Genomic DNA, 17548 nt, shown 5'->3' with positions numbered 1-17548 from the left:
GCATTGAGAATGAGCAGTTGAGAACTACATGCTAATGGATTAATCAAATAATCATATAAACAGGTTTAACCTATTAGGTTGCTATAACTAGATTAATATCAAGTCATGAAAATTACATAGTGACCTTGTACTGCTACCATAGAAGACCTGCATAGTACTATGCAGAACAGCAGAAAGTCAGAAATTACTAATTTTATTCTACAAAACTCGAAAATCATGAAAAAAAAAAATACAAATTTCTGAAAATATTTCCTCTAAAAGTGTTGCTCATAAGCTATCTCGTGGCTGAGTATGGAAGCTGTATATTGATTTTTACTATCTAAAAAATATATATAATACAGTACCCCCCCCACCCTACTGTGGCTGGGTCGTGTGTGCTGCATACTGCATATTACGTTTTCTGTTACATATATTTGCTAACAAAAGAAGCTGTGTATTTTGCACAATATTTATGCTTTTGTATGATAAATAATAGCATACGGGCTAATATGTTGACAGATGCTGTAACAGATGCTGTGACAGTTGACACAGTATTATGGGAAGGCAATACGTGATTGTGTGAATACTGACGTTCAGACAATGCGTAAAGCTATTATGGCCTCCTACCTGCATTCTGTCAGCACAGATGAGAAGCCATTGCATTCTTACTGTCCTAAGGGAGAAGACTCGTGGTGGGTTTTTTTCCAGAGAGCACTAGCCAGGCAAGAGGAACCCGAGTCTCACAGAGTCAAGAAGCCGTTCCTGGCGAAGATTCCCACTGAGAAGCGGAAATCCATCCTGGCAATATATCAAGACCTCACCTCTACAGAGCTTTTAGAGAAATGCCTCAAGGGAAGGACACAAAACCAAAATGAAAGCTTCCATGCAAAGATCTGGGCTTTGAGTTCAAAGAGGAAGTTTGCATCAGCAGCTAGAGTTCAATTCTGTGCTCAAGTTGCAGTTCTGAACCACATCTTTGGTTATGAACTTCCATATATGCCATCAGCAAGAGGGACAACAACCAGTGATGCCATAAAACAGCTTAGGATGGCAGATAAAGATCGTCTGTCGCCAAAGATGCATCGCGCCAAGAAAAGGAAAAGTGCAATATAACCCTGGTGGATACTAACTGGATTCATCATATAAACCTGTAATTAATCAAAAGCTGGCAGCAAAGAGTAGGGTTGTGCCTATGATACCCTTTCAACACCATAACATCCTAAATGATGAAAGGGGACCAGTAACCATGAACAAAAACACTTTGATGCTCATTCCTGAAAAACTTGATTTTTGCACATTTAACTTGATTCATATCCAAAATGCCTTCACTGATTTTTAACTGCAAATCCTTTTCGGATTCAACATAATTGGGAGAACATTTGGAGGCAGATTTATGTCCTGTCAAGGACTAGTCGGATTTTTTCATATATACATTTTTTTTTTGTTTTTTTTTTTGCTTTTTTCATCAACTTTAGATTTTTTTTTCTCATAACAGACTGATCAGAACATCATAATTCTGCCTCCGTTTCTTCATCTATCCTAGCCCATTGTAAAGACAAAAAATAATCAATATCCAGTCAAAGGTCTATCCTCTGAATCAATTTCAAAATTTTCAAAAATTACCCCTCAAAAATAAAAAAAAATCACAATAAAAAAAAGTATAAGCATAAATGACTTGAAAACTCGGTGGTACCTTCTCTGAGACAAGACAGTTACTAGGAAAAAATCTCAGCCACTTTCATCCCAAACTAAAAAAGTTCAATTTTCTAATGGATGATCCCCTAACAAGGAAACTCAGTAATTTGCATCATATTGAAATCCATTAACTAATTTGACATGTTTGTATCAATATATTAAAATAATAACCTGTAAATTTGCATGTATCCTATTCTTCCCCCACCCATCCCACTCCCGCCAAAATTAAAGGCTGATTTGTTTAAAAAAAAAAAAGTTATTTGAAGGAAATCGAACCTGCAAAAACATGGCTCTGGAAGTATCAAAAATGGCTCTGGTAATTAAAAAAATGGCTCTGGTGAAATAAAAAAATAAAAAAAATGAAAAATGGCTCTGGAAAATAAAAAGGATTTTTTCCCTGCACATGAAATATGATGAATCACTGATCAAGTTGACAGCGTAGCATGGCATTTTATAGTGCACACATATGGCATACATCAGAATGTATACCGCGAGTGACATCACAGCCGTAGAGCCTTACAAGAACAGCCGAAGATCGGCGAAGGAAAAGTTCTTCTACCAATAATTTGATAGGCCTTTTAATCACATTGCATAATGATTAGGATTTATTCTTGCATTATTTCATCAAAAAGTGACTAAGCCATACATCTAGCAAATATTCACCACCTGTTTGAGAACCTCAGTTGACCTTTAAATCTAACAAATGACAATTACCTGATTTTATTCTCATTACTCTTTCTCTCTTCCTCTTTACTAGAACATACTTCTTGTTTTATTTCTTTGATGGCTCTCTCTATCTCCTTATCTCTCTGTCTCTTCAATCTTTCTCTCAATTCTTTCTCCATTGTTGCCTTGGACTCCTCATGTTTCTTGATAAATTGTTTTTCCCATTCTGAACGAATCTTTTCATTCTGCAGATGAGTAGTTTGTATCTCAGCCTAAGGAAAAAAAAGTGTTATATTAGTTTTTTTTTTATTGTTAGCACTAGTGGAAAGAGTGCGGAAATATCAGATCATTTTTTGGTGGGAGGTAAGTTGAGAGTGGATTACAGATGGAGAAAGAAGAAAAGGACAGAAGGTAGGGAGGTGCTTAGAGTAAACTGTTTAAATGAGAAAGAAAAGGAGTAAAAGTAGAAGCTGACAGAGGAGTGGGAGGAAGTGAAAGATAGAGTAGAGCTAGGAGTGGAGGAATAGGGTTGGTTCAAGTAGGGAGCCACAAGGTGTGCAAAGTTGGTGTGTGAAATAAGGAGGGTGGGAGGAAATAGAAGGAAGGGTAGTGAGTGGTGGGATGATGAAGCAAAGAAACTTGTAGGAGAGAAGAAGTGAGCATTCACAGATTGATTACAAAATAGGATGAGATTATCATACGAGAGGTTCAAAGAAAAGAGAAGTAAAGCAAAAAACAGAAAAGTTTGAAAGTAATAAAAAGATGTTTTGGAAGGAAATTAACCCCTTCGATACGATGATGCCTATGTAGGCGTCATGAGGAGCAAGTGGGTACGCGAGGATGCCGATGTCGGCGTCTTGATTATATTCATTGTAGTTGTACCTGCGTGACCCCCATACTCTGTAAACTGGCTTCATCATATTTTCTATGGTTATCAAAATTCACGGGTGAAAGAGAACGAGCTAAATACAGCGGTAACTTTATTTTTTATAATGCGAGTATTATGACGCAACATTGCACATCTGGCAGCTAATGCTGCCCGCGAGATTTTGGCCCAGAGTGAAGGCATTAAGAAAGGAGGCAAATCAAGTAAAGAAGAATAAGTAAAAGGTGCAGATGGAGAGATGATAATTGAAGAGATGGCAGTAAGAGGAAGATGGGCAGAGTATATTAGGGAGAATAGGGAGGGAAAGGTAGTAGCAGTGGGAAGTGCTAAGAAAACAACAGTGATAAATGAGGAAAATGGAGGAGAAATAAAGAAAGATGAAGTGAAAGCAGTTATTAAAATGATGAGAGCAGGTAAGGCACCCAGGTTGGATGGGTGTCATGCAGAGTATCTATAAAAGGGAGGTACAGTGATGGTGGACTGGATGGTGAAGTTGTGTAATGTTTGTCTAAAAAAGGGTAGAGTGCCAGAGGACTGGAGGAGTGCTTGTATAGTTCCATTTTACAAGGAAAAAGGGGACAAGTGTGAGTGCAATAGTTTCAGAAGGATCAATTTGTTGAGTGTAGGTGGGAAGGCTTATGGGAGGGTTTTGATTGAGAGGATTAAGAAAGAAGTGAGGGAGTAATTGGTGAGGATCAGTGTAGGTTTAGGACAGATAGGGATTGCATGGATCAGATTTTTGTGATATGACAGATATGTGAGAATGCTTTAGGAAAAGGTAAGGATGTTTTTTGGGCCTTTATGGATTTGGAAAAGGCTAATGACAGGGTAGACAGGAAGACATTGTGGGAGGTATTGCAGATATATGGGATAGGAGCAAAGCTGAGAGCAGTTGAGTTTTTACAAGAGTAGTAAAGCCTGTGTTAGAATTAGAAATGGAGAGAGTGAGTGGTTTGAGGTAAAGGGTGTGTTATGTTGCCTTGGGTGTTCAATTTATACAGTACATGGATGGGGTGGTGCAAGAGGTAAACACTAGGGTGATGGGCTGGAGATTGGAGATGGTTGAAGGAAATTATGAAAAGTGGAAAATAAATCAGTTGTTGTTTGCTGATGAGACTGCTTGTGGCAGGATTAGAGGAAGTATTAAGGAAGTTAGTGGCAGAGTTTGGGAAGATGTGCAAAAGAAGGAAGTTGAAGATAAATGTGGGTAAATTAAGGTGATGAGATGCACAAGGGGAGAATGTGGCAGCAAACTGGAAGTATCAAGGGAGAGAGACTGGAGGAAGTGGATAGCTTTAGATAATTGGGTGTGAATGTGGCAGGAAAGGGAGGAGTGGAGGTGGAAGTAGAGTGTAGTTTGAGAGAAGCAAGTAAATGCCTTGGGGGATTAAAATGTGTAATGAGAAAAAGACATTTGGGAATGGATGCTAAGGTGAGATTGTATGAAGGAGTGATTGTGCCTGAGAAGTATGATAGGGGTTACTAGGCTGGATAGAGTGAGAAACGAAGAGGTGAGGAGGAGAATGGGGCTGGAGAGGGAGTTGGGAGGTAGGGTTGATGAAAGAGTACTGGGATGGTTTGGACACATGGAAAGAATGAGTGAAGAAAGATTGATAAAGAGATGCATGGAAGGCAGAGGTGGAAGGAGTGAACATGAGGGGGCAACCAAGGATGAGATGGATTGATGGGGTAAAAGGGGCATTGGGAAAGAGGGGAATATCTGTTGAGGGAGAAGACAGAAAATAGGGGTGAGTGAGAATGGTTGTGTATGGATGATGTTGAGATGCATGGAAGGGAGTGGGTGGGGTATGGGGGGAGAAAGTATGTTTGAATGATATTTTTGACACAGCCTGAAGGGATTTCTCCCAGTCTTCTCTCTTTCTGCATGAGAGGATGGAGAGAGGAGGTTGACAAATAAAGCAGCCTTGCTGTGGATGTGTTGTGTCTTGCTACATTGCCTCTGACCTAGGGCAGTGGGCAAGATGCAGAGATGACCTGCCATCCAGGAGGAGCCAAGATAAGAGGGAGGGAAGGGGGGTGAATGAGAATGGAGTATGTGGGGATGAAATGGGTGGGAGTGGATTTTATGTTTTTTTTTTTGTTTTTTTTTTGCTACTTCCCTCGTAAGGAGGAAATTTTTTGGTATTTATATGTAGTAGTGGAATTTTTTGGAGGGGTAAAATGCAAAACAAGAGATTGTAAGATATCACCTCATGATTTTTCTTTAGGTTCCTTATTTGCTCTTCATAGTCATCCTTAACCTTATCTGCTTTTTTATTATGTTCTCTCATCAAAGTTTCTCTTTCCAGTTTCAGCTCTTGCAGGACCCTATGATGTTCTTCTATTAAGTTCCTTGTTGAACGATCATTCTGTTTTCTTATGTCTTCAAGGCGTGACTGGGAAAGCTGTTCACACTGGCGTAACTCAATATTCAATCTGTAACCAGATGATAAACAGTGTTTGACTATATTTTGAAAACCTAAAAGCTATATACTAATGTTTTACTGTTATGTCTACTTGTGTAACTGCACAATGTCTTGCAATGTATGTCCTATCTAAAAATAATGTGAAACTACCTTTGTTGTTCTCTTTCTCGTTGTCTTACATATTCAGCATCCTTTTCTTCCTGAAAATTCTTTTTCAATTCTTGTTCTTGCAAGCGCAACTGAGAAATCCCTTTCTCTTCCATTTCCTTTAGTACATTCCAGTGCTCTGCTTTCAACTGGCTGATCTCATCTCTGTGTTTTGCTGTTAGATCTTTTATCTTGGTCTCAATACCTTTGTAAGTAGATTCCTAATAATGGAATACAGTAAAGATCACTTTTACATAAATCAACTTAATTTTACCTAATTGTGCAGGGAATGAGGATGTTTGCACACCAAAGGCCTTTTTCTCTTTATAAAGGGGCTAGCTGAGTCAAAGGATACACAAACATAATAAATAAAAGCCACTGAACCAAATGTCAATAAGCTTATCCTGCAAAGAGTCACAGAATGGTGAGCTTTGGTGAATTTATTTTTCAAATACAGGTAGAAGAATTTAATTTGCTAGATTAAGGCATAAACAATCCACAGGGGCTTCGCAAAATTTATTATTCTTTAGAAATGGCTATTATATCTTTTTATGGTATCCTTTTGTGTGTACTGTGGTTTGTAAAGTGAGTTGAATAGCAATTCTGTATGTGTAGTTTTAAAATAGATTTACATATAACTAGTTAAAACCTAAATTTCTTGATATCTTAAATTTACTTTTTAATAAGAGACCTTCAAACTTTATATAGCTTAGAGCCTCACATTGTCTAACTCCAGCAATGAACACTGTAAAGTACTTTATATGCCTTTGTTCTGTGGCCATGCAATTTTATTCAGATAAGAGGGAAGCTATGATATGAATGGCATTTCCATAGCTGAGTGAAATCACACATTATTACTCATCAAAAATCTATACAGTATACCATGGTGGTCATGAGATACAAATGGTTAATGCTGTTCATGAAAATCCTTACCTTGATCTGCTTGGTTCTGTACTGTGTCCATTTCTCCCTCCTTTCTTGTTCTGCTAGAGTAAGCTTTTCCTTCAGCAGCTTTTGCTCCTCATCATATTTTTTCTCCATAGCCTTTAACTGCAACCACACTAAGTTGACTTCGTGGTAATGAAAATATTTTGTAATGATAAAGAAAAGTGTTGCCTTGAGTTTCACCTACTAGAATCCTGTAGCATTACAGTGGTTAGTAATGGTTCTTGGGGCCTTCCATAAATCTCTCAGGGAAAAAATATTGGAATATTGTCTGTGCTTTTTATAGTAACTATTTCTAGGTCACTGACTTGGATTAGTAGAAGGGGAGCAGTTGTTGATTGTCAACTCTCCTTATGTTAAAGGAGGAAATAGAGTAAAAAGTAATACAGAAATTTTGGGCCCAGTCCAGAGACCAAGTGTCAGCTTCTTGGGGCTGCATTTCCTGCTAGAGGTGAGGGTATTGACAGGTTCTGAATATGGGTAAGGAGGGAGATGATTCTCTTGTGTCCATCCTACGGGATCACCACCACCAGCAGGTACCTACAGTTGATCCCATGTATTTCTTTAAATGTATTTGTTATATATATATATATATATATATATATATATATATATATATATATATATATATATATATATATATATATATATATATATATATATATATATATATAAAATGTTCAAATTTCTTTTTTATCTGAAACTTATCATACCTTATCATTGTGACGTTTTTCCAAAATCCTTTGTTCTTTATGGAATTTTTCACACTGTTCAGTCAGTACCTTTTTGTCATCTAATACCTAAGTGAGCAAAATACAGAATTACTTGTTCAGTACCATTATAATTTAGGTGAAAACTATTAATTCAGTCAATTTTTTTTAAAGTTCACCATACAAAGAAACATACTTTCCTGATGAGTTCAAGATTTTTTTGAATCCTCTCTTCATAATTTTGCTGTGCTTTCTTTAGTTTCTCATCACAAGCATCATGAGTTATAATTTCTTTCTTAAATTCTTCCTTATTTCCTTCCTTGATGCAAATTTCCTCAAGCTGCTTTTCTGCTGTTAGAATTGCTTCCAAAAGTTCTCCTTTGCTTTCTTTAACTACGTGTAAACAATATAAGAAATAATTAGAAATTAATAGGGAAATACAAGAAAAAACAAACATTACAAACTTACTATTAGAATCAAAGACTTCTGCATACATATTACATTGTGATCATCCATGATGGAAAAAATATGAAAACAGACACCTGTGTACCATAACTGCCATTATAAAAAGAATATAAATATGTAAATATACATGAATATATATATGTGTATATATATATATATATGTATATACTGTATATATATATATAATATATATATACAATCGCCGCAAAAAAATCTATACACCAAGGACTTTTGGACAATAAAACTCAAAAGTACAACTAACATGTGCTTTATTTCCACTTAAGAGTTACATTTATTATTTTGTCATGTTCTCCTTGTTCTTGAGTACCATCTGGATCCTTCTGGGCATTGAAGAGGCGAGTTTGATGGAGTAGGCGCTGTCCATAGTGACCCAGATCTTCTTCAGCACCTCCTTCAGGTCTGGAATACTGGTGGGTCGCGATTTCTCCAGTTCGTTTTTCACCAGATTCCAGGCATTTTCTATTGGGTTCAAGTCTGGGGAATTGCCTGGCCACTCCATAACACTGATATTGTTGTCATTAAGGAACTTTATCACTTCCTTAGACCTATGGGCAGGGGCACCGCCATGATTGAAATGATCACACTCATGGATGTCCCAAAATTAGAGCATGTCCCTCAAAACATTGATATAATTGCTCCCTTTCATGGTCACATTCTTGGGGAGGAAATATAGTCCACCCCTGCCCTTGTTACCACTAAAAGCACCCCACACCATCACACTGTCTGGGTGTTTCACTGTTTTAACTGTGTACCGCGGGTCGAATCTGGACACATCACTGGGGCGACGAACAACCTTGGAGCTGCCCCTGATCAGCCTGAAGGTACTTTCATCACTGAACATCACCTTCTGCCACTGCTCTGATGTCCAGTCCTTGTATTTCTTACAGAAATCAATCCGTTTCTTCTTCATGGCCTCTGTGAGCAGGGGTTTCTTGGCGGCACGTCGAGCTGGCATTTTGAGCTCCTTCTGCAGCCGATGTTGGATCGTTCTTACAGCAACGTTTTTAAGGAGAGCAGGATGTTTTTGCTTCAGACTAACAGCTGTTATACATGGATTTGACATCACTTCTCGTTTTAGGATCTTGTCAGTGTGAGTAGATGTCTTCTTTGGGGCTCCAGAGCCTGACTTTCTTGGTGGTACCGTACCAGGAGGGTGTGTGGCGGCTGCTTTCTTCAGGCTGTAAATGACCACTCTTGTCACCTGCAGGTCTGCGGCAACACGTATCACAGACATTCCCTGCTCTAACAGAGCTAGGGCGCAGGCCTTGTCTTGCATTGAAAGCTTGGAACGACCCATTTTGATCACCAGAAGGAGAGTTAAGAGGGCACCAAAGTCAGTGAAAAAGTGAACAAAAGGGCACTAAAGAGCAGCATGCATAAACTCCTCTCTCATCTAGCGCTGGCAGCGCACTGAAACGTGATGTGTTGGCGAACAGTGTGAAAAGGCGCGCTCTACACACCCACGTCATCAGTAACTCCGCCCACTTTTTATTATGGCGGGAAATCAAGTGAAATCTATTCATAAAATCCCGTGTATAGATTTTTTTTGCAGAAAAAATGTATAGATTTTTTTTGCGGCGACTGTATATATATATACATATATATATATATATATATATATATATATATATATATTTATACATGTATGTATATATATATATATATATATATATAAATATATATATATATATAAATATATATATAAATCTATATATATATATATATGTATGTATGCTGATTACCACAGGGAAAAGAAAAGTTCTTGGAATCCGAGCGCTTTCGTGATATTTGTTCACATCTTCAAGGATTACAGTCACGTGTGATTTGTGATACTTGTGCATATATACACACACATACATATATATACACATACATATGTACATATATATACATATATACTGTATATATGTATATACATATATATACATATATATATACATATATATATATATATATATATATATATGTATATATATACATATATATACATATATATATATATATATATATACATATATATATATATATATGTATATATATATGTATATATATATGTATATATACATATATATACATATATATGTATATATATGTATATATATACATATATATATACATATGTATATATATATATGTACATACATATATATGTATATATATATATATATGTATATATACATGTATATATATTTATATATATATATATATACATATATATACAATGTAAATATATAAATATAAATATGTACATATAATATATAAATGTATATATATGTTACAGTAAGAACACGTACCTAGGGATTACGCGTAATCCCTGAATGTTTATTCAGTGAATACGCGTAATCCCAGTTTCACTAACCTAACCTAACCTGACCTAACCGAACCTAACCTAAGGTTAGTTTAGGTTAGTTAAACGGGGATTACGCGTATTCACTGAATAAACGGTTAGTGAAATGGGGATTACGCGTATTCACTGAATAAACATTCAGGGATTACGCGTAATCCCTAAGTACGTGTTCTTACTGTAACATATATATATGCATATATATATATATATATATATATATATATATATATATATATATATAGTGTATACATACATATATATATATATATATATATATATATATATATATATATATATATATACAGTCGAACCTCGAAAGCCCGGACCCCCGTATGACCGGTCGAAATAAACAAAGGGCGGACTTTTCAAGCAAAGTTCCCTATTTGTCCGGTAGGTGGCGGCGACGGTCGTACACGTGTACTCAAACTCGGCTCAGTCAAGCCGCCACCAGGGCTGCCGTTTCGTAGAATTTTGTACCAAAACGTAGTAAAATAGCGGCATGTGGCAACTGCGCAAGGATATGAGAAAAAAATTCTACATATCAGCGGGCTGTTAAAAACATTCAAAAACTCAAACTTTTGTTTAAAAATCATAGAACTAGTTATCAAATAATAAATGGTACATCAAAATATGACTTTTATTGGTAATTGTGTTACTTATAAAATATTATACCCCAAAAGTTACGTTTTTACCGTGTAGAAAAAAATTCTACGCTAAAGTTTCAGCTTTCTTTTAGCGATAATAATATATATAAAAAAAAATTATATCTTACTGAATATGTTAGGGCATGGGGGCCTTATATACATTCAAGAATAAAAAAAAACTAGAACCACCATTTTGTCAAAGTTTGACAAGTATATCTTGCTATGAAAGTCTGCACACGCTCTAGAAAAATGTATGCCCCGGTATGGCAATACTCCCATTCTACACGGCAGTGTAGAAAACGCGGCAACCCTGGCCGCCACCACTGTCCCACGTGCATACCTTCCGATATTTACAGAGTACGTAATAAAAAAATAAAAAAAAAATACAGTACAGTACACTGTATATACAGTACATTTACATGCCTGTATTACAGTTATTATTACAGAATTATCAGTATTATAGCTTTATTATTACAGTATTGTTATTATTACAGTGTTAGAGTATTATTCTTATGTGTTTCCATGCCATATACATTACCTATACATATGCCGCTATGAAAATCTACGGGTGTTAGGGAGATATTTTCGATGACCGGACGTTTGGCATGACCGGACCACCCTTCCCCCCAATTAGTCCGGGCTTTCGAGGTTCGACTACATATATATATATATATATATATACATATGTATGTGTGTGTGTATATATATATATATATAATATATATATATATATATATATATGGAAATAAACTCTCCTACTGGGATTCGAACCCTCGCCAGAGCGGCTTGCTTCGTAGAAGGCGAAGATCGTACCGTCACGCCACAACGACCCTTCAAAAAAGAACGAATTAGTTCACGGACTAATCATTCTGCCGAGGGCACTCGTGTGGAACGTGGTATGCACTGTATTTCATCAAATCCTTTATGCAGGCTAGTCTTCCAACAAATGATGTTTGGCAATTTGGAACAAGTCCCTGAATGGGAATCAGGAGAAGACTGTCCTTCTCCTCTTAACTTAGTCATGGACTGTAGGGATTATTTTTATGAAGAGTTTAAGAAACGATGGCTGACAGAGTACTTGGTCAGATTAAGGGAAAGGGATAGAGCTGCATACCACAGTTCTAGAAGCTGGGAAAAGGGTGACATTGCTTTTTTGAAACTGCCTTATAACCCATCCAATCCGACAGGCCTTAAACAGGATTGTGTTGCAAACGTCCGACAGTCCTTAAATGGGACAGCTACTTTGAGCACTAATAAAAACTGCGCCAGCATTGGTAGCGCTGCCATATTTGGTCGTGAGGTAAGGCCTATGGTAGTACTGTGAGCATGAACACAAGAAAACTGCAAACATGAATATAAGTGTTATGTAAGTGTAATATAAGTGTAAAATAAGTATGATATTAGTAAATAATATAAGTGTAAGATAATGGTCATGGCTGTAAAAATACTCACATGTGGGTGCGTATTGAATAATGAATGATAAAACATGCGTAACTATTATCAGCCAATATGAGTGAAAACACGTAAAACATGTGAAAACATGTAAAAACATTAATATAAGTGTTATGTAAGTAAAATAAGTATTATATTAGTAAATAATATAAGTGTAAGATAAGAATGTTCATGACTGTATAAATACTCACATGTGGGTGTGTATTGAATAATGAGTGACAAAACATATGTAACTATATAATCAGCCAATATGAGTGAAAACACGTAAAACATGTGAAAACACGTAGAAACATAAATATAAGTGTTATGTAAGTGTAATATGTGTAAAATAAGTATGATATTAGTAAATAATATAAGTGTAAGATAAGAATGTTCATGATTGTATAAATACTCACATGTGGGTGAGTATTGAATAATGAGTGATAAAACATATGTAACTATAATCAGCCAATATGAGTGACAACACGTAAAACATGTGAAAACAGGTACATACATATACCAAGGCTTTTTCCCCCTTACAAGGGAGGTAGCCAAAAAGGAAAAGGCATGAAATCATTCCCACCCATTCCATCCCTGAATACACTCCACACCCCTCCACCCTCCCTCCTATCTTAGCACCTCCTGGATGACGGGTCATCCCTGCACCTTGTCCACTGCCCTGGGTCAGAAGCAGTGTCGTAAGACACAGCACATCCACAGCAAGGCCGCTTCATTAAATTGGCGACACCCCCTCTCCGTCTCCCCATTGCATAAAAGGAGAGGACGGGGAGAAATCCCTTCAGGCTGCGTCAAATTTTGCTCACACATACTACCTCACCCCCCATCCCCCCGCCCATTCCACCTCATGCAATCACAACATCATCCATATACAACCATTCTCTATTCACCCCTGTCTTCTGTCCTTTCCCGTCCTTCCTCAACAGACATTCCCCTCTTCCCCAAAGCCCCTTTCACCCCATCCATCCACCTCATCCTAGGATGTCCCCTCGTGTTCACTCCCTCCACATCTGCCTTCCATACCTCTTTTACTAGTCTTTCTTCACTCATTCTTTCCATTTGTCCAAACTATCCTAATACTCTTTCATCAACCCTATCTCCCAGCTCCTTTTCCACCCCTTTTCTCCTCCTCACCTCCTCATTTCTCACTCTATCTAGCCTAGTAAACCCCATCATACTTCTCAGACACCTCATCTCAAACACAATCAAACTCCTTCTCTCTTCTTCTTTTATGTTCCATGTTTCTGCCCCCATACAGTGCTGTTGGCACAATCACTCCTTCATACAGTCTCCTCTTAGCATCCATTCCCAAATGTCTATTCCTCATTACACTCTTTAATCCACCAAGGCATTTACTCGCTTCTCTCAATCTACATTCTACCTCCACCTTCACTCCACCTTTTCCTGCCACATTTGCACCCAAGCATCTAAAACTATCCACTTCCTCCAGTCGCTCTCCCTTAATGCTCACTTCCAGTCTACTGCCACTTTCACCCCTTGTACATCTCATCACCTTACGTTTACCCACATTTATCTTTAGCCTTCTTCTATCACATACTCTCCCAAACTCTGTCACCAACTTCCTCAAGCCCTCCTCCGATCCTGCCACAAGCGCAGTGTCGTCAGCAAACAACAGCTGGCTCACCTCCCACTTTTCTCCATTTTCTTTAACCATCTCCAATCCCTGACCCACTACCCTTGCATTTACCTCTCGCACCACCCCATCCATGTATAAGTTGAACAGCCAGGGCGACATAACGCATCCTTGACGAAGTCCCACCTTTACCTCGAACCACTCACTCTCTCCATTTCCAATCCTGACACAAGCTCTACTACTCTCATAAAAACTCTTGACAGCTCCCAGAAGCTTTCCTCCTATCCTGTATATCTGCATAACCTCCCACAGTGCCTTTCTGTCTACCCTATCATAAGCCTTTTCCAGATCCATAAAGGCCCAAAAAAACATCCTTCCCCTTTCCTATAGCTTTCTCACATATCTGTCTTACCACAAAGATCTGATCTACACAACCTCTACCTGTCCTAAATACACACTGTTCCTCACCAATTACTCCTTCTGTTCCTCTCCTAATCCTCTCAGTCAAGATCCTCCCATAAGCCTTCCCAACTACACTTACCAAGCTAATCCCTCTGAAACTACTACACTCACACTTGTCCCCTTTTCCCTTGTAAAGAGGAACTATACAGGCACTCCTCCAGTCCTCCGGCACTCTACCCTCTCTCCAGCAAACATTGAATAACCTCACCAGCCACTCCACTATGACTGTACCTCCCTTTTTCAGACATTCTGCATGGCATCCATCCAGACCAGGTGCCTTACCTGCTTTCATCATCTTAACAACTGCCTTCACCTCATCCTTCCTTATTTCTCCTCCATTCTCCTCACTCATCACTTTCATTTTCTTCGCATTTCTCACTGCAGCTATCTTTCCCTCCCTATCCTCCTTCAAATTTAGCAACTCACTAAAATATTCTGCCCATCTTCCCCTTACTGCCTTCTCTTCCATTATCATCTCTCCATCCGCACCTTTTACCTTTTCTTCTCTACTTGATTTGCCTCCTCTTCCTCTCTTAATTTCTTTCCAAAACATCTTTTTATTACTTTCAAAATTTTCTGTCATACTCTTACCCCATTTCACATCTGCTCTCCTCTTTGCCTCCTTTACCTTTTGCTTTACTTCTCTTTTCTTTTCTTTGTACCTCTCATATGACTCCCTCGTCCTATTTTGTAACCAATCTGTGAAAGCTCGCTTCTTCTCTTCTACAACCTTCTTTGTTTCCTCATCCCACCATTCACTACCCTTTCTTCTATTTCCCCCTGTCCTTCTTGTTCCACACACCATCCTTGCACACTTTATGACTCCCTCCTTGAACCATCCCCATTCCTCCTCCACACCCAGCTCAACTCTATCCCTCACTCCCTCCCATTCCTCCTTCAGCTTCTTTTCGTACTCCTTCTCCTTTTCCTTTTCATTCAAAGAGTTCACTCTAAGCACCTCCCTACCTTTTGTCCCTTTCCTCTTTCTCCATCTATCCTCCACTCTCAACTTACCTTCCACCAAAAAATTATCTGATATTCCCCCCACCCTCTCCCCTTAGCACATGTACATCCTTAACTCTTCCTATCAAAATCCTATTTACCACTACATAATCCATCAACGCTCTATCTACCACCCTTCCCTCCACCACCCTCTCCCATGTGTACTTATGCTTGACTTTCTTCCGAAACACTGTATTTGCTATCATCAACTCTCTTTCTAGACACATTTCCACCATCAACTCTCCACTACGATTCTTTCCTGGAACTCATTTCCCAACCACTCCATCAATTGGACCATTTCCTACCCTAGCATTAAGGTCTCCCAGTACTATTACATTGACATTTCTTCCTAAATCCTCTATGCACTCATTTACATCTATCCAAAAGGCCTCCCTTTCTTCTACACTCTTCTCACTGCCAGGCCCATATGCACTTACAAAGACCCACATCTCCTTTCCCAGTTTCACCTTCATCCACATTATCCTTGAGGAAACCTCCTTCCACTCCACTACACGTTTACCTATCTCTTCACTTACTAGAATAGCCACCCCTTCCCTCCCTCTCCCTCTCTTCACTCCTGATAACCTCCCACTTACACTCCCAAACTTACACTCACCCTTCCCTTTCAACTTAGTTTCACTCAAAGCCAACACATCTATCTTTCTTCTCACAAACATACTACCTATCTCTTCCCTTTTACTCTCATCTGTACCACATCCACAAACATTAAAAGACCCAAGCCTTAGGGTGCTGGTCCGAAAACTCCCAGACCCTCTTATGCCTTTTCTTTTTCGTTTAGGAATGTCCCCTGTGGAGCTACAAGGAGAGGGATGCCTAGTCCCAATCCCTGTCCCTTTCTTTTTGCCTCTTTCGATCCAAGTGGGAATACTTGGTGGCAGTATTCTTTTCCCCCACCACAGGGAAAACACGTAAAAACATAAATATAAGTGTTATATAAGTGTAATATATGTGTAAAATAAGTATGATATTAGTAAATGATATAAATGTATGATAAAACACCCCGCTGCACCCGTGCCAGAGAGGCGGAGAGTTGCCGCTACCACAATTTTCTCCAACTATCGGTTATTATTCTGAGACAACCATGGTGAGTAGAGCAATAAAAAATTGTAGGATGATGCATTGTCATATCTACTAACAGTAGAATTTTTTTCCAGAGTAATTTGTAAGAGTTGATTTTTTTTATGAAAAATGCAGTCCTAGGGGGTTGTGAATTTTGAGGCCATCGGCCCAGGTGGGTTAAGACCAGACCCTTCTGGCCCTTAGTTCATGTTGTTGAAACTTTTCCTGACCAAGACCATGTGATACGTACAGTCTCTGTCGTTAAGCCCGATGGAAATTCTATCAAAGTCAACGTAGAACTCCATGCTGAGTTACATTCCTGTCATGAAGATGAATCCCCTGGGGATCCTATTTTGCAGGCTAGCGAGTTGGAGCCCTTTGAAGAGGTCTCAAACTTGTAGGTTATTTTTTTGGAAAACGACTGTGTCGCTCCAGAACCTACCTCTTTGAGATCTTCTCTTAAGACTGCGCTAGCCTCTAGAGACCAAATAAGGTCTCTAGCTCTTAACAGGTTATTGTAAATTTTCCTCAAAAGTGTTGTATTCATTAAACGCTTTCTTTTTGTTGTTAGGGAGGTTGTGGTTATTGTTATTGAGAACCTTAGTGTTTACCTTAGTTCGGGAAACTTTCCCTCAAAGTGTTATTTTTTTCAATTCAGGAGCCTTTCCTGAAACTTTGAACCACGCCTATTGTAACTTTAAATAAGATACGATTAAGCTCCCCTCCTCTTTATTTTGTTTATTAAATCTATGTAACTATTTTGGTTTGATAAACTGGGAATTAACTTTGAGAAATTACTTAAAGTAAATATTAACCCGTGGCCTTCTGAGTTCTTTTCGAACTTGTAAGAGTCCCTTGGTACACTGTGCGCACTGTTGGAACAGTCGTCAGATTACCCTGAGCTCAGGACGAAGAAGGACTTCTTTTTTGGAAACCTCTAACCAAGGGATAACGTCTTCGATTCAGGCCTTCAAGATATCGTATTTCTAAAGCAACTACATTTAGAGAATCTATGCAGGTTAAAACAAAG

At 38.3% G+C, this 17548-nt stretch overlaps 1 protein-coding gene across 2 annotated transcripts in view; it reads right to left on the bottom strand.

Moving 5' to 3' along the window:
* LOC143032341 (uncharacterized) overlaps positions 1–17548 on the bottom strand; it is a 61008-nt gene that overhangs the window by 21772 nt on the left and 21688 nt on the right. For both annotated transcript variants that reach the window (XM_076196922.1, XM_076196921.1), the window contains exons 6-11: positions 7651–7847; positions 7458–7544; positions 6733–6849; positions 5803–6020; positions 5437–5662; positions 2389–2612 (exon numbers count right to left, since the gene is read on the bottom strand). In XM_076196922.1, the coding sequence (XP_076053037.1) occupies positions 2389–2612; positions 5437–5662; positions 5803–6020; positions 6733–6849; positions 7458–7544; positions 7651–7847 (1069 nt within the window). The remainder of the gene's footprint in view (positions 1–2388; positions 2613–5436; positions 5663–5802; positions 6021–6732; positions 6850–7457; positions 7545–7650; positions 7848–17548) is intronic.

Source organism: Oratosquilla oratoria, chromosome 13 (genome assembly GCF_046742065.1).
Source record: "Oratosquilla oratoria isolate Oo_2021 chromosome 13, ASM4674206v1, whole genome shotgun sequence".
NCBI lineage: Eukaryota > Metazoa > Arthropoda > Malacostraca > Stomatopoda > Squillidae > Oratosquilla > Oratosquilla oratoria.
The sequence above is the reverse complement of the archived record's forward strand: the minus strand, read 5'-3'. Positions and strand labels throughout refer to the sequence as shown.